At 46.4% G+C, this 21,722-nt stretch overlaps 1 protein-coding gene across 5 annotated transcripts in view; it reads left to right on the top strand.

Annotated features, from left to right (window-relative positions):
• usp34 (ubiquitin specific peptidase 34) overlaps positions 1-20,871 on the top strand; it is a 43,121-nt gene extending 22,250 nt beyond the window's left edge. Inside the window, exons 26-78 of one of the 5 annotated variants that reach the window (XM_076091748.1) lie at positions 570-720; positions 838-974; positions 1,173-1,382; positions 1,513-1,638; positions 1,856-1,978; positions 2,190-2,273; positions 2,477-2,563; positions 2,697-2,897; positions 2,973-3,055; positions 3,138-3,178; positions 3,375-3,499; positions 3,781-3,933; positions 4,373-4,477; positions 4,623-4,678; positions 5,229-5,533; positions 5,967-6,130; positions 6,237-6,302; positions 6,668-6,814; positions 7,069-7,125; positions 7,538-7,615; positions 7,962-8,056; positions 8,143-8,315; positions 8,416-8,566; positions 8,687-8,765; positions 8,848-8,901; positions 8,992-9,087; positions 9,180-9,244; positions 9,327-9,402; positions 9,821-9,868; positions 9,971-10,036; positions 10,142-10,222; positions 10,402-10,487; positions 11,120-11,288; positions 11,550-11,624; positions 12,010-12,161; positions 12,369-12,522; positions 12,846-12,890; positions 13,115-13,219; positions 13,621-13,768; positions 14,020-14,324; positions 14,567-14,896; positions 15,271-15,428; positions 15,583-15,661; positions 16,058-16,184; positions 16,484-16,591; positions 16,802-16,906; positions 16,992-17,116; positions 17,282-17,405; positions 17,486-17,565; positions 17,668-17,808; positions 18,564-18,704; positions 18,805-18,961; positions 19,231-20,871. In XM_076091748.1, the coding sequence (XP_075947863.1) occupies positions 570-720; positions 838-974; positions 1,173-1,382; positions 1,513-1,638; positions 1,856-1,978; positions 2,190-2,273; positions 2,477-2,563; positions 2,697-2,897; positions 2,973-3,055; positions 3,138-3,178; positions 3,375-3,499; positions 3,781-3,933; positions 4,373-4,477; positions 4,623-4,678; positions 5,229-5,533; positions 5,967-6,130; positions 6,237-6,302; positions 6,668-6,814; positions 7,069-7,125; positions 7,538-7,615; positions 7,962-8,056; positions 8,143-8,315; positions 8,416-8,566; positions 8,687-8,765; positions 8,848-8,901; positions 8,992-9,087; positions 9,180-9,244; positions 9,327-9,402; positions 9,821-9,868; positions 9,971-10,036; positions 10,142-10,222; positions 10,402-10,487; positions 11,120-11,288; positions 11,550-11,624; positions 12,010-12,161; positions 12,369-12,522; positions 12,846-12,890; positions 13,115-13,219; positions 13,621-13,768; positions 14,020-14,324; positions 14,567-14,896; positions 15,271-15,428; positions 15,583-15,661; positions 16,058-16,184; positions 16,484-16,591; positions 16,802-16,906; positions 16,992-17,116; positions 17,282-17,405; positions 17,486-17,565; positions 17,668-17,808; positions 18,564-18,704; positions 18,805-18,961; positions 19,231-19,991 (7,158 nt within the window). In that variant the 3' untranslated portion in view covers positions 19,992-20,871. Of the gene's footprint in view, positions 1-569; positions 721-837; positions 975-1,172; positions 1,383-1,512; positions 1,639-1,855; positions 1,979-2,189; positions 2,274-2,476; positions 2,564-2,696; positions 2,898-2,972; positions 3,056-3,137; positions 3,179-3,374; positions 3,500-3,780; positions 3,934-4,372; positions 4,478-4,583; positions 4,679-5,228; positions 5,534-5,966; positions 6,131-6,236; positions 6,303-6,667; positions 6,815-7,068; positions 7,126-7,537; positions 7,616-7,961; positions 8,057-8,142; positions 8,316-8,415; positions 8,567-8,686; positions 8,766-8,847; positions 8,902-8,991; positions 9,088-9,179; positions 9,245-9,326; positions 9,403-9,820; positions 9,869-9,970; positions 10,037-10,141; positions 10,223-10,401; positions 10,488-11,119; positions 11,289-11,549; positions 11,625-12,009; positions 12,162-12,368; positions 12,523-12,845; positions 12,891-13,114; positions 13,220-13,620; positions 13,769-14,019; positions 14,325-14,566; positions 14,897-15,270; positions 15,429-15,582; positions 15,662-16,057; positions 16,185-16,483; positions 16,592-16,801; positions 16,907-16,991; positions 17,117-17,281; positions 17,406-17,485; positions 17,566-17,667; positions 17,809-18,563; positions 18,705-18,804; positions 18,962-19,230 lie in introns of all 5 variants that reach the window. The other 4 variants (XM_076091746.1, XM_076091745.1, XM_076091749.1 and 1 more) reach the window with 4 other exon arrangements.
• The last annotated feature ends 851 nt before the right edge of the window (positions 20,872-21,722 follow it).

The following is a 21,722-nucleotide window of genomic DNA, read 5'->3' as shown; positions in this document are numbered from 1 at the left end:
TCAGTAAACATTGTAAACATGAGTTTATGGTCTCAATCTCTAGTTTCAAGTCTTCTTCTATACAGCATGATGTTCATTTAGTACATTATGGTCCATTTAGAGTCAAATAGACCATAAAGCAGGGTATGCTTTAGGGCGGGGCTTACTGTGATTGACAGGTTGCTGCCATTACCAGAGACGTATACAGCGTCTCTACGTCACTCCTCCGCTGTCCAAATAGGGTTACTTCTGATAACTGGTTGCAAAAAACCAAGATGGTGACGGCCAAAACGCCGAACTTAAAGCTTCAAAACATCAGTCCACAAACCATTTCAGAAATCAAAGCTTCTACTTATGACATGCGATCATGGAGGTGTAATTAGTCCTTTTAAGTGCTTGTATAGTTCTTAAAATTTCCACAATTTCTAATCCTACACATTTAACTCGGAGGTAGATGTGCAAAGCACTCTAGCCTTAATTCGTCTTGAGAAATTCAATCTTTCAAGCCAAAGGTTATTGAATATATAATGTAAATCAAGCTGTTACATCAGTAGATTGAGCCTTTGTGTATATGTTTTTGTCTTTTGCAGATGACGATCGAGATGTACCCCAGTGACCAGGTGGCCGACCTGCGAGCTGAGGTGACCCACTGGTACGAGAACCTGCAGAAGGAGCAGATGAACCAGCAGGCTCAGCTGCAGGAGTTCGGTCAGAGCGGCCGGCAGCCGGCGGACTTCCCAGGTCAGCTCCCTCAGATCCTCTCCTTGTTACTGTTTACTTACACTGAACACACATCTCTAGATCACTCAAACAGCGGTCACACAGTCAGTAGGTGCCCCTCGTTTTAACTGTCTTCAGTGAGCTGGTGTGTGACGTCTGTCTCGTCTGCTGCAGGAGGCTTGATGGGACCAGTCCGGATGATCTCCTCCGGCCACGAGCTGACGACCGACTACGACGAGAAGACTCTGCATGAGCTGGGCTTCAAAGATATGCAGGTGACTTCCTGGTTTCTTTGGATATTGTCGATTAGATTAATCCTTTTTGTCCGTCCAAAAATCTGCATTTGCTTTGTTTTTATTTGTCATCATCTGGTGACGGACGATGACAAAACGTCTTGTAGTTCTGTCGTAATTTGAAATGTTCAACACAGACGAATCCCAACTGATGTCGTGAGTGTCTGTCTTTATTCCCAGATGGTGTTTGTGTCTCTCGGAGCTCCGCGGAGGGAGAGGAAGGGGGAGGGCGTCCAGCTGCCGGCCTCCTGCCTGCCCCCTCCCCAGAAGGAGCACATCCCCATGCTGCTGCTCCTCCAGGAGCCGCACCTCACCACGCTGTTCGACCTGCTGGAGATGCTGGCCTGCTTCAAACCGCCCAACACGGAGAAGGTCCAGGAAAACCCTGAGGTGGGTGTGACTGAATGGAGGAAACTTTTAACTTACATTTGCAATTATTCATGTATGCAGAGTAACTCACATGATCTTTTTGTCTTCATTATAACAATGAAATCGTGTGTGTGTGTGTGTGTCCGTGCAGAGTGCGCGGTGTGAGGAGCTTCACCTGCATGCAGAGAATCTGTCTCGTCGGGTTTGGGAGCTGCTGATGCTGCTTCCTACGTGTCCCAAGATGCTTCAGGCCTTCCAGAACATCTCAGACGACACGGTCAGTCATCACACTTACCGAACCGCTTCCTAAGGATTCGGCCATCGCTGGAATCAGCGTCGACTGATACCGATCACTTTTGAAGCCTTGTATTAATCACGTAGCTTTATTTATTTATTTAATTATTCTTAACAATGTTGTATTCTAAAATTAAGAGATGAGAATAAGATCTGTAAATTCCTTCTGTTATACTTGATTATTGAACTTGTGTGTGCAGAATGGGGAGGGTCTCTGCTGGAAGGAGCTGCTGAGGATAAAAAGTCCTCACAAGCTGCTGTACGCTCTGGAGATCATCGAGTCTCTGGGAAAACCCAACCGACGGATCCACCGAGAGTCCACTGTGAGGACATACACACACACAACGTTGTTTTATTTTGTTTTTTCTTTTTCTTTACTTTGTACAATGTGAAGGCAGAATAGGCCGTAAAGACATAAATACTTATACAAACATGCACACAACCACACAATGCATCAGGCTTTTTTTCTAGGCCTTGTGTATATTACCTGGTACGTGTTTGTGAATCTGACCGTGTGAGTGTTTGTGTTTCCAGGGCAGCTACAGCGATCTGTATCCGGACTCTGACGACTCCAGCGAGGATCAGATAGAAAACAGCAAGAACTCCTGGAGCTGCAAGGTACAACACCGCACTCCTGTGAAAGAAAAAACGCTGTTCACTTTAGGGCCGTTGTCAACCGAAGACATCTGTCGACGACCAACTTAAAGTTGATTTAATTGACGGATCTGTAAAACTGAGTTTCTCTATTTAAAATGACACAATAGAACCAGTTTAAGTCTTGACCAAAGATGTGTTCATACATGTCTTGTTCTGTCCTCCAGTTTGTGTCGTCCGGAGGCCTCCAGCTGCTCCTGGAGATCTTCAACTCGGGCATCCTGGAACCCAAAGACCAGGAGTCCTGGACTGTGGTGAGAGAGACCACCTCCCTTTCTTGAGTCTGAATGTGATGAGTCTGTCTGGTGAACAAAGATGCCCGTTGTGTGAAGTCTCCCAGCGTCTTGTTGTTTTTCCATTTTGTTCTCTTATCCGTCTCCTCCGCAGTGGCTGCTGGACTGCCTGGCCTGCCTGCTGAAGTTGATCTGCCAGTTTGCGGTGGACCCCGCGGACCTGGACCTGGCCTACCACGACGTCTTCTCCTGGTCCGGCCTCGCCGACAGCCAACGCAAGCGGGCGTGGCCGGGCAAATCCCGCAAGTCCACCGTGGAGCACGGGAAAGGCCTGCACATCCCTCGGCTGACTGAGGTAGATGTCCCACCGGACGGTGAAACGGCCGACTGTTGAAGTGATTATTCTGAGATTCTCTCTGTTGGTTCGCAGGTGTTCCTCAGCCTCGTTCAGGGTACCAACCTCATCCAACGTTTGATCAACGTGGCCTACACGTACGACAACCTCGCACACAGGTGAGTACAGAAAATCTCCTCCTGCTATTTAAATGTGAAATGTCTCGGGTATAATTTACATGTTGTCTTTTCCCTTCTGCAGAGTTCTTAAGGCTCAGTCGGACCACAGGTCTCGTCATGAGGGTGAGAACTTGATATTCATTCATGATGTACATTTACACACAATGACACAAAAGCACGCAGACAAGATGAAGAAACCTCAACAGCTCAAAACAAATCAAATACAAACAACATCAATGGACCGGATGCAGACAAAGAAACCAGTGCAAGCTGTTGATGTTTGTCGGTGACGTGACGGTGATGTTTCTGTTCTCACCAGTGACTCACTACTCCATGTGGCTGCTGGTGAGCTGGGCTCACTGCTCCTCCACGGTGAAGTCCAGTCTGGCCGACAGCGACCACCTCCACGACTGGCTGAAGAAACTCACCCTGCTGGTGCCCGAGGTGAGCCGGCGAGGTGTAAATTCCATCTGAATGTCTTTAGCTCACTGCTCTAGGGAGGCGGGGGCTCTTAACGTAGTACTTCCTTCTATGTCAAAGTACTATTAAATTAGACTGTGACTGTGTGTGTCACGATGAACGCTTGAGAAGCGCTCGTGTGTGGTTTTGAGCCCTCAGCTCAGTGAAGTCCTTGAAAATGAAAAAATAGTGCCTGAAAAACTACCTGAAAGTCTTTGAATGTCCTTGTGAACCCTGTATGGCTGACTTCTTGTTGTTGTCTTCAGCCGGCTGTGAGACACGAGGCATGTAACGGCCTCTACAAGCTCTCTCTGTCGGGTCTGGAGGGCGGAGAGTCCATCAACAGGTCCTTCCTGCTGCTCGCCGCCTCCACGCTCCTCAAGTTCCTGCCTGACGCACAGGCCCTCAAACCACTCAGGGTGGGTCTCACACACACACACACACACACACACACACACACTCACTCGAACAGGAAACCCGTCTGCAGGCTACACTCTGTGTCAGAAGTCCTCTGGGACGATGATCTGACTCAATTTGAGCTTTGCTACAGTGACACCAGTCTGTTTCTGTGAGACGTTGTCCCTCGGGTGGGATTAATGCCGGAGACGCCGGGACACAATCTGAACAAAGGCGCCCTGTGGAGGTTTCTTCTTCTTCTTCATTTAAACAAACAAAAGTTGTGTTTGTATTCAGTGTTACTTGCCATAATGCATTGTGTGTATCCTTGACGTCAAACAAAGGCTGTATTGTTTGCATCTTGTCCTTCCCTGTCGTATACAACTCTGACTGTTAATGATTCAGAATGTGCGTACGTTGCTGTTAAAAGGGGAGCTTGACGGTAACTTGTGCATTGTGCAGGTGGAGGACTACGAAGAGGAGCCTCTGCTGAGGACGGGCTGCAAGGAATACTTCTGGCTGCTCTGCAAACTCATCGACAACATCCACGTGAAAGACGCCAGCCAGGTGGGACACTCGCCGACCACGGTGCCGACGGTCGTATTGTCAGTCGGTGGTGTTGTTGTGATGCGTCATTGAGCCGTTGCTAGTATTGGTCTGTTTGAACTCACAGAAGGTCTCTCCCTCTCTGTCGCTGGCCGGCTCGATGCAGACCACCCTGCTGGACCTGGACGCTCTCGCCCGACACCTCGCCGACTGCATCCGGAGGTCAGACACACACACGCACTGAATACAGGAGTTCTATAGCACCTTTAAGCAACAAGGCACAGTGCGCTACATGCTAAAAAGCCTCATTAAAGAGCCAAGAGAATAGAAAACAAGCCACAATAGAATAAGACGGGTGTAAAATAAATTTAAATGTTATTTGATTTAATAAAAGGCGGCTGCAAACAGAAAGTCGTCTGTCTTAAGTTAGAAGAACTGAGAGTTGCAGCGGACTCAGTTTTCTGGGAGTTTCATGTAATTTGTTGTTGTTCTGAACACAGTGGCAGATTTCAACGTTTTGGACATGAAAAAATTGTATCGTTGCATTTTAATTCTTGTCTAAAAACTGTTCATAAAACTACTTTTTTTTTTTTTTGCATTTCATTGTATCTATATCTGGACTTTTGTTAATAAAAAATCACAAGAATCACAGAACTCAACCAGTAAATGATCGATGATCTGCTCTGTAAGACTTGCGATGAACTGTAGAGCTCGTCGCTCAGCGTGGAGGTGTAACGCCAACATGACCCCTCCGTGTTCCTCTCTCCTCCAGCCGCGAGATCCTGGACCAGCAGGACGGCACGATCGAGGACGACGGGCTGACCGGCCTCCTGCGTCTCGCCACCAGCGTCCTCAAACACAAGCCTCCCTTCAAGTTCTCCCGCGAGGGTCAGGAGTTCCTGCGCGACGTCCACAACCTCCTCTTCCTCCTGCCCAGCCTGGCCGACCGCGCTCAACCCAAATGCAAGTCCCACGCCGCCCGGGCCGCCGCCTACGACCTGCTGGTGGAGACGGTGAAGGGCTCAGTGGAGAACTACCGGCTGCTCCACAACTGGGTGATGTCGCAGCACATGCAAGGTGAGGACCGCTTCACTTTCCTCATTCTTTACCAGAATCCGAAATGTAGCGGCACACAAAGAAAGCTGTTTAAAATAAAGCTTTCTTTGCTGTTATATGAGTAAGAACGACGGTCACGGACCTGCGCGGTTCATCACGTCTTCTGAACAATTAGATTTTTGTCCGCTAGGCGGCATAAAAACTTCAAAACTCATCTGCAGGCTACACTCTGTGTCAGAAGTCCTCTGGGACGATGATCTGACTCAATTTGAGCTTTGCTACAGTGAATCCAGTCTGTTTCTGTGAGACGTTGTCCCTCTGGTGGGATTAATGCTGGAGACGCTGGGACATTCTCAACAACAACAACCATAGACGTGGTTTAAAACCACACCAGAACAGAAACGTCTCGGTCTACGTGCTGAACATTAAGAACCTGCTGATGCTCTTCCTCCAGCCTCTCACGCCCCGTACAAGTGGGACTATTGGCCCCACGATGACGTGCGGGCCGAGTGCCGCTTCGTGGGCCTGACTAACCTGGGAGCGACCTGTTACCTGGCCTCCACCATCCAGCAGCTCTACATGATCCCCGAGGCCCGCCAGGCCGTCTTCACTGCCAAGGTCAGTGCCTGCAAGACAGACTGAGGGCAGAGAAACTCCAGTTAAGCATCCTTCAAATTCAAGCCAGAGTGTAGATTCTCATATGTGTGTGTGTGTGTGTGTGCAGTACGCTGAGGATATCAAACACAAGACCACGCTGCTGGAGCTGCAGAAGATGTTCACATATCTCATGGTGAGTTTTACATTCATAGTTTTATATTTATATCTAATTAATCAGTTTTATATCAGTTTGCAGTTCAGCCAATATTTCACAGAATTTTTGTCTCGTGACTGTTGGTCTCAGGCGAGTCAATCATGGCTTCACAGTTGCGCTGAGGAGTGCAGAATTTTATGTATTCTACAGAATCTGGTTGCTATTTACGTAGGTAGCAGGTCTTCTTCACAGAGCCGGCCTTGTTGTACCGCCATGTTTTAAATCCTACGCGCTGGTCCTTTAAGGAGAGCGGAGCTCCCGAAAAGTTCAAGCATATCAGTGCAGACGGACGTCTTTACATCGGCTAAACTTTCCATTTCTTCACCGTCCGTCCGTTCGTTCAGGAGAGCGAGAGGAAAGCGTACAACCCCCGGCCCTTCTGTAAAACCTACACCATGGACAAACAGCCTCTCAACACCGGGGAGCAGAAGGACATGACGGAGTTCTTCACCGACCTCATCACCAAGATAGAGGAGATGTCACAGGAGCTGGTAAACTCACACGGCTCCACACAAGTCAGACCAATAACAAGTTATTATAAGTGTAGTAAGTCAAGAACTGGTGATGAATAAAGACAACACATTTCCTGATATCAGAATAAACTGAATTAAATGCTTCAGAGTTAAAGGAATAAAAGCACATTTGGAAATAACACGTGCACACATCGGGATAGTGATAGAAGTGACAGATTTATGTTTACATATTTATTTACATGTTCGTGAATGTGTCTTCTTTGTTCTCACAGAAAAACACAGTGAAGACTTTGTTTGGAGGCGTCATCACCAACAACGTGGTCTCTCTGGTGAGTTTGAGGACATTACTTAGATTTAATAATTAAAAATGTTTTCCCCAAAAATGTTGTTATTTAGGTCTAAGGACCGAAAAGAAGCCATCGAGCTCCATGCATCTGTTACCTTTGATTTCATTTATCATTTGAGTATTTCTGACACCTATTATTCTTTATAATAAATACAAAGTCACGTTATTATTTTAATATTATAGTGATTATAAAGGATATTGGTGCTGCTCTTTAAGTTGATTTTAGGTTTGCCTCTACATGAAGAACAGACTTCATATCGTCAGAATGCTTTTTCCAAACGTGGGGCAGAAGTTTAAAGTCGTTAAATTGAAAGGTTACAAAGCTGACCTCGTGGTGAACTTATGAATCCAGTTGTGGACAGTTTGAGAGATGTTTCGTGCCGTTTGTCCTGCAGGACTGTGACCACGTCAGTCAGACGGCAGAGGAGTTTTACACCGTCAGATGTCAAGTGGCGGATATGAAGAACATCTACGTGAGTATTTAAAACACACCACTATCACACAGTGGTGGAATGCTCGAGTAATGTACTTAGGTACGCATTTGAGATACATGTACTTTATTTTATAACTTTATATTTCTCCTCCACTACATCTCAGAGGTAAATATTGTACTTTTTACTCCACTACAGCTTTAGTTACAGTTTTTCATCTCCTTCCTGTCCAGTTTAAACCTCTTACTCATGTAAGGTCTTGAATACAGGACTTTCACTTGTAGTGGAGTATTTTCAAAGTGTAGTATTAGTACCTTTATTTCAGTAAAAGACCTGAATACTTCTTCCACGACTGGTATTGACTGTTTCTCTTTCTGTCTGTATTCAGGAGTCTCTGGATGAGGTGACCATCAAAGACACTCTGGAGGGCGACAACATGTACACCTGCTCCCAGTGTGGCAAGAAGGTCCGGGCTGAGAAAAGGTCCGTGGAACTCCTGTAGGAATGTTGAAATTTCACAATTTATATCCGTAAAATAAATCCTCTAATTGAATTCTCTCCTCCCACAGGGCGTGTTTCAAAAAGCTGCCACGGATCCTGAGTTTCAACACCATGAGATACACCTTCAACATGGTGACCATGATGAAGGAGAAGGTCAACACCCACTTCTCCTTCCCGCTGCGCCTCGACATGACGCCCTACACCGAGGACTTCCTCATGGGCAAAGGAGAGCGCAAAGAGGGTTCGTCCAAACATATCAAATAGCGTCTGAGGAGTTTGTGTTTTTGGTTACGCCGCGAGAGGAAAAGCAGTTTCTGAGCCGTGTTTGTCGCGTGCCGCAGGTTTTCGGGAAGAGGGCGAGGCAAAAGTCACGGAGAGCTACGAGTACGACCTCATCGGCGTCACAGTGCACACGGGCACGGCAGACGGCGGCCATTACTACAGCTTCATCAGAGACATCGTCAACCCGCACGCCTACAAGAACAACAAGTGGTGAGCGCAGAAGCACGTCGAAGGGGAAACGATGATGAGCGTTAAGGGCTTTTATTGAGTGAGACGTCGGTTAGAAGGTTCAGGTCGCTCAGGTTGGTTTAAAAGCATCACTTCTCACAGGTACCTGTTCAACGATGCCGAGGTGAAGCCCTTCGACTCGGCACAGCTGGCGTCCGAGTGCTTCGGAGGAGAAATGACGGTACGAGCTGCAGCCAAAAAAAAAAATAAACATTTTATCCGTCGCTCTTGAATTTTGCTGACATCGCTTTTTTATCTTTCAGACTAAAACCTACGACTCCGTCACGGACAAGTTCATGGATTTCTCTTTTGAGAAGGTGAAGATGGATTTCAGTTTTCAGTGATCTCGTTCAGTGTTTCATGATGTGGTCCAGAAGGTAATAACGCAGCGTTGATTGAACTTGCAGACACACAGTGCCTACATGCTCTTCTATAAGAGGGTGGAGCTGGAGGAGGAGAACGGGAAGGACTTCAGTTTTGACGTCTCTCCCGATCTGCTGGAGGTACCGAGGCTCTACTTTTGTATTTAGAGTTCGAGTTAGTACATTTATAGTTACGTTGAAATGTTAAACGTACACGTCTGTGTCTCTTTCAGTGGATTTGGCACGACAACATGCAGTTCCTCCAGGATAAAAATATATTTGAACACACTTACTTTGGGTGGGTATCAAACCTCTTACTTATTTTGACAGAATGTATTTATTACTTCCACTATTACTTATAATTATTACTTTATTTGTAGCTTCATGTGGCAGCTCTGCGGCAGCATCCCCAGCACTCTACCGGACCCTAAAGCCGTCTCCCTCATGACCGCTAAGGTGAGAAATAGACCAGCTTCAGGTTTTACTTTTTACAACAATTTAAGAAAGTTCAGCGATTTTATTCTGACAATTAAACGAGGTTAAGGTGATGACTAGAATAACAGAACAGACGTTGTGCTCTAAAAGGCTTCTCGTGATGTTAGAATTAGAGCCAATAACACTTTAGATAATCTATTAAAGGTGCAAGATACTAGATCGGGAGCATTTCTATTGGCTCTCAACATGGCGACCACTGAGCCAGCATCCCGTAGCTAACAGCGCTAACAGTACAAACTACAGCAAACGTGCTAAAAGAGCAAACAGTGTTCCTCTTCAGATGAGAGGATTTGTTGGTATTTTTTAGTTTTCTGTCATTGTAGACTGTCTTTGCGTCGCATGAAACTTTACTTTACTGTAAATGCTCTTTTCTTTGCAGCTCAGCACATCGTTCGTCCTCGAGACTTTCATTCACTCCAAGGAGAAGGTAAAGCTCGCTCGCCTGACGTTATCGTACGTTTGCAGTCTCACTGCTGGACAGTGGAGACAGACTGACGGATGTGTTTCCTTCCTGCTCTGTTTCCTGCAGCCCACCATGCTGCAGTGGATCGAACTCCTCACCAAACAGTTCAACAACAGCCAGGCCGCCTGCGAGGTTTGATCCCGGCTTTGACGAATAGTTCACCTCGTGGTGCAGGTATTTGTTGTTTTGTTGACTCCTCATGTGGACCGTACGGTGTTTTCACTTCCTCTGTTTCAGTGGTTTTTGGATCGGATGGCTGATGACAACTGGTGGCCGATGCAGATCCTCATTAAGTGCCCCAATCAGATCGTCCGACAGGTGAGTTTTTTATCCGATACAACTTCATTGAAACGTAACGCTCAACGCTTCTCCTGTTCTCTGTTGTGCGTTCCTCTATCCTGTCCCTCGTTTTCACCCCCAGAGCTCATTTAATTAATGATTGAAGTTCCATCGCGTCACAAACGCACAGCTGACTCACTTCTGCTTCTGTCCTCCAGATGTTCCAGAGGTTGTGTATTCATGTCATCCAGAGGCTCCGTCCGGTTCACGCTCACCTCTATCTGCAGCCCGGCATGGAGGACGGGTACGTCGCTGCTTTTCACAACGTTTTACTCTCGCTTTGGTTCAAAACACACAAACTGCTTATTTAGATTTAAAATAATTACTTATAGTTCTTTGTACTTTTTTTTACGGTCTCTCTTCAGCAGCCAGCAGAGAAAAACGTCTGAAAGAACTTAAACTAGAAATGTTCAGAACTTTGTTTAATGTTAATCCATCACATTCAGTGACACATGGAGAGTCTGTGTTCATGGTGCCGTCAGAGATGTGCAGCACAAGCAGACAGTGTTGTGTCTGTGATGTCAGTGTGATGGCGGCGATAGAGATCCAAACAGGAGCCGCGTGTCGCTCAGTGTCTCCGTCACTCCGGACTCTGAGAAAGATCTGTGGCTCCACATCACTGACACACACAAGCTCTCGCTCTCGTACACACACACACACATATTCTGTGTATACGTGTACGTCCCCACCTACGTCATGTGTATGAAGTAGTTACTACATCGAGTCTATATGTATTTATTCAAGCACTCTTTGTACTCGGTACTCTTCCACTATTGTATACAGACTCAGATTGCTGTTTGTGTTCACTTCCTGGGTCAATAAAGAAGACTCTGGTTCTGAACACGTTATTTTTTTTTCTTCTTATTCTCGTCTCAGCTCCGACGACATGGACGGTCCCGTGGAGGACATCGGCAGCCGGTCCTGCGTCACTCGCTTCGTGAAGACGCTGCTGTCCATCATGGAGCACGGCGTCAAGCCTCACAGCAAACACCTGACGGAGTACTTCGCCTTCCTCTACGAGTTCGCCAAGATGGGAGAGGAGGAGGTCGGTCTGAACGCATGTTTATAGACGAGAAAGATGTTTGTGGTCCAAAGGCGTCGTTTGTTTCACTGGTTTTCATTTCAAGTGTTGCGAGTCTTCACAAACCTGGAAGATGAGTCTCAGTGTGGCTGCAGCTGGACGGTGTTTTAATAGACTCCACTGTTACTAAACCTTTCTTAGTTCTCATTACGATGTGTAAACTGATGAGCCGTACTTGTGATGTGTTGTTCGAGCTTTAATCGTCTTCTGTTTTTGTGTCTCCAGAGTCAGTTCCTGTTGTCACTACAAGCCATTTCCATCATGGTGCATTTCTACATGGGAACCAAAGGCCCCGAGAACGTAAGTGCACACACTGATTACTTTACTTATGTTTATGTTCTGATACTCGCCTTATTTATTTATTTATTTATTTATTTAGAACGGTGCGCACTGCTTTTATTTATTGGTTTTCTTTCTTGATGTGTGAATGAAATGTGAGCCTGTTGTCCTCTTACGGATGAATGATCAGTGGAAGAGGAATCATTCAAATCAGTTACTTCAGTGAAACTTAATTTACACACAATTAAATAATTGTATCTATTTTATTCTTCTGAATCTTATTATTGACTTTTATTTTGGTGTTAATTTCATTCAATGACTCGACCGACCCATCAATAGTCAATAAAGTCTATTGAATCGAACTGAACCGGGTTTAGATGTGTACATGAAGAGTGTCCTCCCTCAGCCTCAGGTGGAGGTGCTCTCGGAGGAGGAGGGAGAGGAGGAGGACGAGGAGGAAGACATCTTGTCTCTGGCGGAGGAGAAGTATCGTCCTGCAGCTCTGGAGAAGATGATCGCCCTCATCGCTCTGCTGGTGGAGCAGTCTCGCTCTGAGAGGTACGACGTGGATTCACTATATTACGGAGATGCTCTCTGAAGGTATAACGTGTAACTTTCCAGATGTAAAATGTCTTAAGACCACTGGACTGATGTTACATGTTTTGTTGAGTTGTGTACTTTTATGTGAAATGGTTTTTACCTCGAGCGGTTTCATTTAATGTGCGTTTGATGCTCGACTCTCTTCTTTCTCTTCCTGTTCTCCAGACATCTGACTCTGTCGCAGAGCGACATGGCGGCGCTGACCGGAGGGAAAGGCTTCCCCTTCCTCTTCCAGCACATCAGGGACGGCATCAACATCAGGCAGACCTGCAACCTCATCTTCAGCCTCTGTCGCTACAACAACCGCCTGGCCGAGCACGTAGGTTCATCTCAGTCACACAGAGAGTGATCAGAACTGATTCACAACTGATACCGAGGACTCGACTTACTGCGTCCATCTGTTAAACACGTTAAACACCGGACCTTAAAGGGAAAGAACAAAAGTATTAGATATAATACTTAATAATTTATAAATATATGCGTAAAGATATCATTATTTCCTGAACTTCCAGCAGAGTTTGAATGTAGAAAATAACTTTAAATGTCAGATTCTTTAAATTCGGCACAAAGACAAACATAGTTATTTGCAGAAAGCGTTAGAAATAAATGTTTTAATGTATAATTCTCCTCCTGGCTGTTCAGATTGTGTCGATGCTCTTCACCTCCATCGCAAAGCTGACTCCTGAGGTGAGTTGCTTTATTTGTAGCTTTAAAAACACAAGATGTAAAGCCATGCAGATGTATTTGGTTTTATTTAATCCAAGGTTTTGAGACATCTGTGTTTCTTTTTGCTTTATCTTTTATATTATTAAGCTCCTCTGTGGAATCATGAGCGCTGTTCCTTCATGCCAGTTTTAAGCTCGTACTGAGTCAGACACTAGATAATCTAAAATATGAGTTCTCTCCATCAGGCTGCCAATCCTTTCTTCAAGCTGCTGACGATGTTGATGGAGTTTGCGGGCGGACCACCGGGGATGCCCTCCTTCGCCTCCTACATCCTGCAGAGGATCTGGGAGGTAAAATACTGAAATACAATTTACCTTTAATGTGACAACAAATTAAATCTGTTCAGTGTTCCTTTAACCAGAGAAATCAGGATCGTCTGTGACTACAAACACTAGACAATGACCAAGTTCAGTTTAGTGTAGAGGTTTTTTCCATCACCTTGAACGTCTCTTAAAATAAAAAGTGTCTATTTTACGAGGGACGTCGGACCAAAATGGTTTCGTAAAGAAATTAAATGACCAGTCGTCTGAGTGACGTCTTTGTTTTGCTCCGTGTGTCTTCGTGTGTGTGTGTGTGTGTGTGTGTGTGTGTGTGTGTGTGTGTGTGTGTGTGTGTGTGTGTGTGTGTGTGTGTGTGTGTGTGTGTGTGTGTGTGTGTGTGTGTGTGTGCGTGCGCGTGTTCTTCCCATCAGGTGATCGAGTACAACCCGTCCCAGTGTCTGGACTGGCTGGCTGTCCAGACCCCCCGGAACAAGCTGGCCCACAGCTGGGTGCTGCAGAACATGGAGAACTGGGTGGAACGCTTCCTGCTGGCTCACAACTACCCCCGAGTCCGCACATGTAAGCGCCTCGGCATCCCCCAAAATCCAATGGGGCAGTGTTTTTTAAATTTTTTATCACCACCTGTGTTTTTAACAGTTCTGTTTTTACCTCAGAGGTGAAACTAACAAGTTTAACCGACGACAGTAGGTTGTGGTATAAAAGAACCAAGTCCAGCCTCACAAGTGGATGTTATAAATATAACCACTCTAATAAATACGGGCTAACATTAAATGACAAATAACAATGAAACTCGTGTCTCGTCTCTCCAGCGGCGGCGTACCTCCTCGTCTCCCTCATCCCCAGCAACTCTTTCCGCCAGATGTTTCGCTCCACGCGCTCCCTCCACCTGCCGACCCGCGAGCTGCCGCTGTCGCCCGACACCACCGTGGTCCTCCACCAGGTGTACAACCTGCTGCTGGGGCTGCTGGGACGCGCCAAGCTGTACGTGGACGCCAGCGTTCACGGCACAACCAAGCTGGTTCAGTACTTCAGCTTCATGACGTACTGCCTCATCTCCAAGACGGAGAAACTCATGTTCTCCGGATACTTCATGGACCTCTGGAACCTCTTCCAGGTACATTCAGCACATTTAAAATTGTATTTGTTATTTTCTTTAACAAGTAAACATTTTAGAGTCTCAGTATAAAGGTAGAGTAGAAGCTGTCATTCATGTAGTTTTTAAACGCTGTTCTAATAATATGAAATGTATCTTAATCGTCCATTGATCTGCTTATAACTACGTAATAACTGAGCTGCAGCTCTGCTAGGATCACTAGTCTGAAGCTTTAGCCTCGTCTTCTTCCTCTCCGCCTTCAGCCCAAACTGTCGGAGCCGGCCATCGCCACCAACCACAACAAGCAGGCGCTGCTGTCCTTCTGGTACAACATGTGCGTGGATTGCCCGGAGAACGTCCGCCTGGTGGTGCAGAACCCCGTGGTGACCAAGAACATCGCCTTCAACTACATCCTGGCCGACCACGACGACCAGGAGGTGGTGCTCTTCAACCGCGGCATGCTGCCCGCCTACTACGGCATCCTGCGGATGTGCTGCGAGCAGTCGCCCGCCTTCACCCGGCAGCTCGCCTCGCACCAGAACATCCAGTGGGCCTTCAAGAACCTGACGCCGCACGCCAGCCAGTACCCCGGGGTGAGTGGAGAGTCTGAGAATCTTTATTTAATGCTGGCTGTGTCGATGCAGCAGCGTTGGACACGGCATTTCATTGGTTATCATGTTAGGATTTTATTACCTGTTGTTTTAGGATTTGGTGACGTTAGATTGTTTCACAGCTCGCTGGGATCAATCCTACAAATGACAACGCTCATTTTTCTTCAGAACAACAACGTTTTATTTGTGTGTGTGTGTGTGTGTGTGTGTGTGTGTGTGTGTGTGTGTGTGTGTGTGTGTGTGTGTGTGTGTGTGTGTGTGTGTGTGTGTGTGTGTGTGTGTGTGTGTGTGTGTGTGTGTGTGTGTGTGTGTGTGTGTGTGTGTGTGTGTGTTTGTGTTTGTGTTGCCCCCTGCAGGCGGTGGAGGAGCTGTTCAACCTGATGCAGCTGTTTGTGGCGCAGCGGGCCGACATGAGAGAAGAAGAGCTGGAGGACGTCAAACAGTTCAAGAAAACCACCATCAGCTGCTACCTGCGCTGCCTGGACGGCCGCTCCTGCTGGACCACGCTCATCAGGTGAGGACACACACACACACGTTTATTGAGACAATGGTATTGTGAAGCTTGCATGTGTGAATATGTCCACTTTAGAGCCTGGACTCTGGCACAATAAGCCTTCAGGAGCTTCTCTGATCTGGATCCTAACGCCTGGTTTTGCTGTTCCTCTTAGTGCCTTCAGGGTTCTGCTGGAGAACGACGAGGACCGACTGCTGGTGGTCTTCAACAGGGGACTCATCCTCATGACTGAGGTAGGACCAGGATCTGGATCAGGATCTCCTCTTTACATCAGACAAAGAGAGAATCAAATTTCAGACCATCTTAATATCAGAAATAAAGAGAAAAATAGGGAATTTGGAGGCAAATTTACAACTTTTGAACTTTGCTTTTATCATTTCTGTTAATTTAAACAACAAAAGCACCCTGAATAACTTAAATTAAGCTGAATGATGGAATACATTCTGTTGAAGTCAACAATTGCAGAAATGAATAGTTGTAGTAATAGCAGAGGAATCTATTGCACTTCTGTCCGTCCTGGGAGAGAAATCTCTCCTCTGTGTTTTTATTTTTCGATGCTAAAGTCCAAGAACAGAAGATGTCGTATGTTGTAAAGATATAAATACAATTGCCCCGTCTGTCCTCTGCAGTCCTTCAACACGCTGCACATGATGTACCACGAGGCGACGGCGTGTCACGTCACTGGCGACCTGGTGGAGCTGCTCTCCATCTTTCTGTCCGTCCTCAAAGCCACCCGGCCGTACCTGCAGCGCAAAGGTCAGAATCGAGATACAACTTTATTGATTCGGGTGTTACAGCAATAGACAGAATAAACAAACTATTAAAGAGCAATTAGACTCGACATTTACAAGGCAAACAGTACACACACAACACACAGTACACACAGTACACACAACCAGAGCCGTTGCTAAGAGTAGTTTATAATATAATGTAATTTAATGTGGGATATAAAGTCAAATATATTGTGGAATGTATTGATATAGTACGACATAATGTACAGTTTAGAAATACTATACTACTGTTCTGAGCAGATGTTTCTGTGTGTTGTCATCCAGATGTGAAGCAGGCTCTGATCCAGTGGCAGGAGAGGATCGACTTTGCCCACAAGCTGCTCACACTCCTCAACTCCTACAGCCCGCCCGAGCTCCGCAACGCCTGCCTGGGTAACACACACACACACACACACACACACCAAAACGAAAAAAATTATCAGCAGATTAATCCATAATGAAAATATGAATTAGCTAATTGTTCAGAATGAGCTCCACCTCGACTACAACAGTAAAACCTATTTTCAATGCAGGACTTTCTTTACTTTGTTAAATGCTTCGTCTACCTCTCGCGTTAATCTTTCTTTGTTCTGGTTCCTGCAGATGTTCTAAAGGAACTTGTTCTACTGAGTCCTCACGACTTCCTGCACACTCTGGTTCCCTTCCTGCAGCACAACCACTGCACCTACCACCACAGCAACATCCCCAGTGAGTCTCCTCATTAAAATGTCTTTTATGAATTAAATCCTTTATATTAAGGGCAGTTTCAGTGACTGTGTGTTTTTGTCCACAGTGTCGTTCGGTCCTTACCTGCCCTGCAGAGAGAACATAAAGCTGATGGGAGCCAAGAACAACATCCGACCTCCAAGACCGGAGCTCAACATGTGTCTACTGCCGTCCATGGTGGAGAGCAGCAAGGTGTGATCACTCAACACTCACCTGCAGCTCTGTCGCCTCACCTGCAGCTCTGGAAGGATTTTCAGTTGTTTTTTTTCATCGTAAACTGAATATTTGTTGATTAAAACCTGCAGGAACCTGATATTGGTAGTAAACTGTGTGTGTGTGTGTGTGTGTGTGTCTCAGGGTAAAGACGAGGTGTACGACCGGATGCTGCTGGATTACTTCCTGTCCTACCACCAGTTCAGCCACCTGCTGTGTCGCGTTGCCATCAACTGCGAGAAATTCACGGACACACTCGTCAAACTGAGTACGTATGAATCTGTGTAAAATTAACCATTCATGAACACACACCTGCGTGTATGTTTACATATCAACTGTGTCTCTCAGGTGTGTTGATAGCGTATGAAGGGCTCCCTCTTCACCTCGCCATCTTCCCCAAACTGTGGACGGAGCTCTGTCAGTCTCAGGTTTGTCACATTTTAAACTCACCAGACGAACGTGTTTTGAGTCTCACTCGTTCAGTTCCCTTTTTACGGCATTGACACAGTTTGTCCTTGTTGCTCTTTCAGTCTGTTCTGGCTAAAACGTGTGTGAAGCTGCTCTGTGATGATCCAGTCTTCAGCGAGTACATCAAGTGCATCCTGATGGACGAGAGGACGTTTCTCAACAACAACGTGGCCTACTCCTTCCTCACCTGCTTCCTGCACAAGGTACCAAACAAAAAGCTTGTCTTTAGACGTTTTTGTTCTTTGCCAGTTATATCTGTTTCTTTTGGTGAAGAAATGTCTTTATTTGTGTGTAATCACCTGAAACTTTAACAGACGTTTTTGTTAGCTTACAATGAGTCCTTCATATCTACATAGGGAGCAGGTCCTCCTCTAAGAGTCCGCCATGTTTCTACAGTAGCCCAGAACGACCAAACCAAACGCTGGCTCCAGAGAGAGCGTTATGCATTTTAACGTTACCTGAAGGCCACCGTAGTTCTAAATAGAAGACTTAACAGAGGGTGTTTAGTTGATTGCAATCTGACCTGTCAATCACAAGCTAGCCCCGCCCTAAAGCATCCCCTGCTTTATGGTCTATTTGACTCTAAATGGACCATAATGTACTAAATGAACATCATGCTGTATTGAAGAAGACTTGAAACTAGAGATTGAGACCATCAACTCATGTTTACAATGTTTACTGAGGTAATAAATCAAGAGAGAAGTAGAGTCATTTTCTCATAGACTTCTATACAACCAGAGGAGTCGCCCCCTGGTGGACACTAGAGAGAATGCAGCTTTAACACATGAAGCTTTGGCTTCACTCAGCAGCAACAAAGGGACAATCATTCCTCAGACTTTTAAAAAATGTTGTTTTCTCCCTTGCCTCTCAGGGCTTCCGTAGTCCAGCCTGCAAATAATTGTCTAGATGTTGTCACCTTAGCATCACCTCGTGTGTTTGTGTGTGTGTGTGTGTGTAGGTCCAGGTGCTGTCCGGCCCCAGCTGCTCCAACCTGATCGGTGTTCTGGTGACGAACCTGCTGAGTGAACAGAGCAGCCTGCAGCCTGAACTAGCGGCTCACCGCCTGGAGCTCAGCAAGACCAGCGGCCTGCTGAACGGCGTACGACCACGAACACACGCTCAGACCAAACAGCACTTCCTGTCGTCTGTTTCAGACTGAAAACTCACTGTCTCTCTCTCTCTCTCTCTCTGTGCGTCAGGACCTGAGGGCCTTGTTGCTGTTGCTGTCCGTCCAGCCGCCTCAGACCGTGGACCCGGCCCTCTGCCCCGCCCTGCAGGAGCTGCTGGGCCGCTGCCGCGTTTGTGTCCAGCAGCGCAGCGCTCTGGAGCTCGAGGCCAAGGACCACAAGGCCAAAGGTACAACACATGCAAAGTATAGAAACAGAGACGGTTTCAGTTTTGTTCGTACTCGCGCTTGGCGCCGTAGCGCGAGCCCTGAGCATGAACGGAGGCGTTTAAACTCTGCGTACAAACAAAATGAACTGTGAGGAGTCGAAAAGACAATGAGTGTAACTCATAGATATGCCCGTAGACCACAACCTCCATTTGTAATTATCTGTATATCTCATATTCATGGATGTACAAATCATACCAGATGTTCACAACATGTGTCGTGTCTCTCTCAGCTGAGGATGAAGGGGCGACCCCGGTGAAGCGGCGGCGGGTGAGCAGCGATGACGACCGAACCGGCGATGCAGCGTCGGCGCCGCTCTGCGTGGCCTCCACTTCTTCCTCGTCCTCCTCGTCGTCCTCGGCCCTCCCGCCCTGCGGCGAGCCGAAGCCCGACCACCAGGAGGCGCTGACGCCCGCCAGCACCTCGGACACGGAGACGCGAGACTCCTCCTCGCTGATCGACCCGGGCACCGAGCAGGACCCGCCCTCCCCGGACCCCGCCCCCGCCTCCTCTGGAAACCTGGACTCCTTCCCCAAAGAGGAGAAAATGGAGGCGTCTTCGTCGTCGTCCTCCTCGTTCTCCTCCTCCTCCTCCCTGCTGCAGGAGGCGGGGGAGGGCTTTGGGCAGGGGGAGGAGCCTGAGCTGCCGCGTCACTCGACGGCAGGCGAGGAGGAGGAGGAGGAGGCAGAGCAGCGGGAGGGGAGGAGGGGTGAGGCGATGACGTCGGAGGAGGTGAAGGACGAGAAGGAGGCGGGCTCTAAGACCAGCAGCAGCTCGGCCCCGCCCCTCTCAGAGGACGCTGCCTTCCCATCAGCTGTTGGGCTGGTGGGGGAGGGGCCAGAGGGCTGCAGTGGCCACGCCTCCTCCTCCTCCTCACAGGCGATTCCAAGCGCCGCCCCCCCACCCGACATGCTGGACATGCTGTACAGGACGGTGGAAGCCACCATCGCCATAGTTACCAAACTGTCCGTTAAGGGCCCGCCCTCTTCATGACATCATCAACTCACAGCCACCATGAGATCTTTAACTAAAACCTTTTTTTTTTTTTTTTTTTTTCTCTTTGGAAATTGAAATCCCGCTCGGAGGAAAAAAAACACCTTTTTCCTGTTTTTCGGTTTCTTCTTCTTCTTCTGCTGTTTGTGTGCTGTTGTCCTCCTGCTGATGTTCAGTCGGTTGGTTTTTCAGCTTCAGTGGCGCTCGCCGTGTCGTTTCGCTCTATTTAGCTCCGACTCCACCACAGAAGAAAAACACAGAAAGTCGTACAAAGCTACAGCACATTGTTTTCAAAAGGGCAAAAAAAAGAAGTTGTTTTTTTGTTTTCTTTGTGTTTTATACTGATTTGAATTTGTTTTAGAAAGTGATTTTATTTGTTTGAGGTTTGCTGTAACGGGGAAAGGTTTACACAACTTTCGTCTCCTGTATGTAATTTAATTTTATTGCATTTTTACTGTGTATAAAAATGGTCGTCCTCTGTGCCAGTTTTGTACTTTATGAACGAGGCAAAAAGAAAGTTGCCTTGACTTCTTCTGTGGTTTAAATATCCAGAAACTGAGTTTACCTGTAAATTAAGAGAACTACAAGAAACTTGATTCTGTAAAGAATCCTCTAGTCATTGCCTGAAGGTGTATATGAAAACTATATAAATATATATATAAATATCTTTATATATATATGAATATATAAAAGCGGTGCTTTATTTGACTGGTTGTAATAAAGCCCCCCATGTTGGACCAGCTGGAGCTTTTTATTTTCTTTACTGAAGTACATTCCATAATCTATTGTTTACTTTCGCTTCTTCTGCTGTGTTCTGATTTTATTTTAATAGAGAATAAATTAATAAAAACAGTTTTAATATGAAGAATTATGAACTGAAGTCCATGTGGAGCTGTGAAGTTCTTTCCTCAGAAATAGAAGTTTGTTTTCAGGCTGCGGACGGAGACGTACGGGAAGCTCACTGGATCACAAAGCCTGCTTCACGTCAACGTAAGTAAAGAATTCTTTTTATTTTTTACATCACACGGGGGAGGAACAGACTGTGGGAGTTTACTGCAGCAGCGCTTTGATGGCTTTTAACGGTCACAACTGTAGAAATCCTCGTCAGTTTACAACTTTGTTATTTTAAAGTTTCGTGAGCAAAGAAATAAAACTTTGTGTCTGACAAAGAAATCAACAAAGTACAATTACTGCCCCACGCTTGACCGCCTCCGCCAACCAGCAGTTTACTTTAATGTCTGAACAAAATGTCATTTCATCCTTTTATCTAATTAGACATTTATGAGAAATTGTCATAATTATCACATCATTTCTTGAGTTATGGCCGAGAATGGACGGACAACTCGAAAACAAAAGATAAGTGCTGAGTGTCGTTATAACCATATAACCATAACAAATGAAACAGTTAAAGTGATTCCCATAGAAAGTTTTCTACTTCTTTCGATACGCGTCACGTGGAATGACACCACCAGCGTGAACGCCTGTAACGATGTCGTTTAACTGGAAGAGGTCCGTCGATGCCTCGAAGGCATCGCGGACTGATATCAGCCCTAATAAAGTGACATCATCTGAGGCTCGTCACATGAGGAATGAAAGCAGCTGTGAGGCGATGAAGGGAAATCAAATAAGACGATGTAACGAGTTTGTCTTTTCTAATCCACGTCTCGCGGCCCTTTGACTTCAGGAGGAACGTTCACAAACATCAAGATGATTTGTTCTTTTATTACAATT

Source organism: Anarhichas minor, unplaced genomic scaffold (assembly GCF_050575085.1).
Source record: "Anarhichas minor isolate MPS153535 unplaced genomic scaffold, ASM5057508v1 ptg000014l, whole genome shotgun sequence".
Lineage (NCBI taxonomy): Eukaryota > Metazoa > Chordata > Actinopteri > Perciformes > Anarhichadidae > Anarhichas > Anarhichas minor.
The sequence above is the reverse complement of the archived record's forward strand: the minus strand, read 5'-3'. Positions and strand labels throughout refer to the sequence as shown.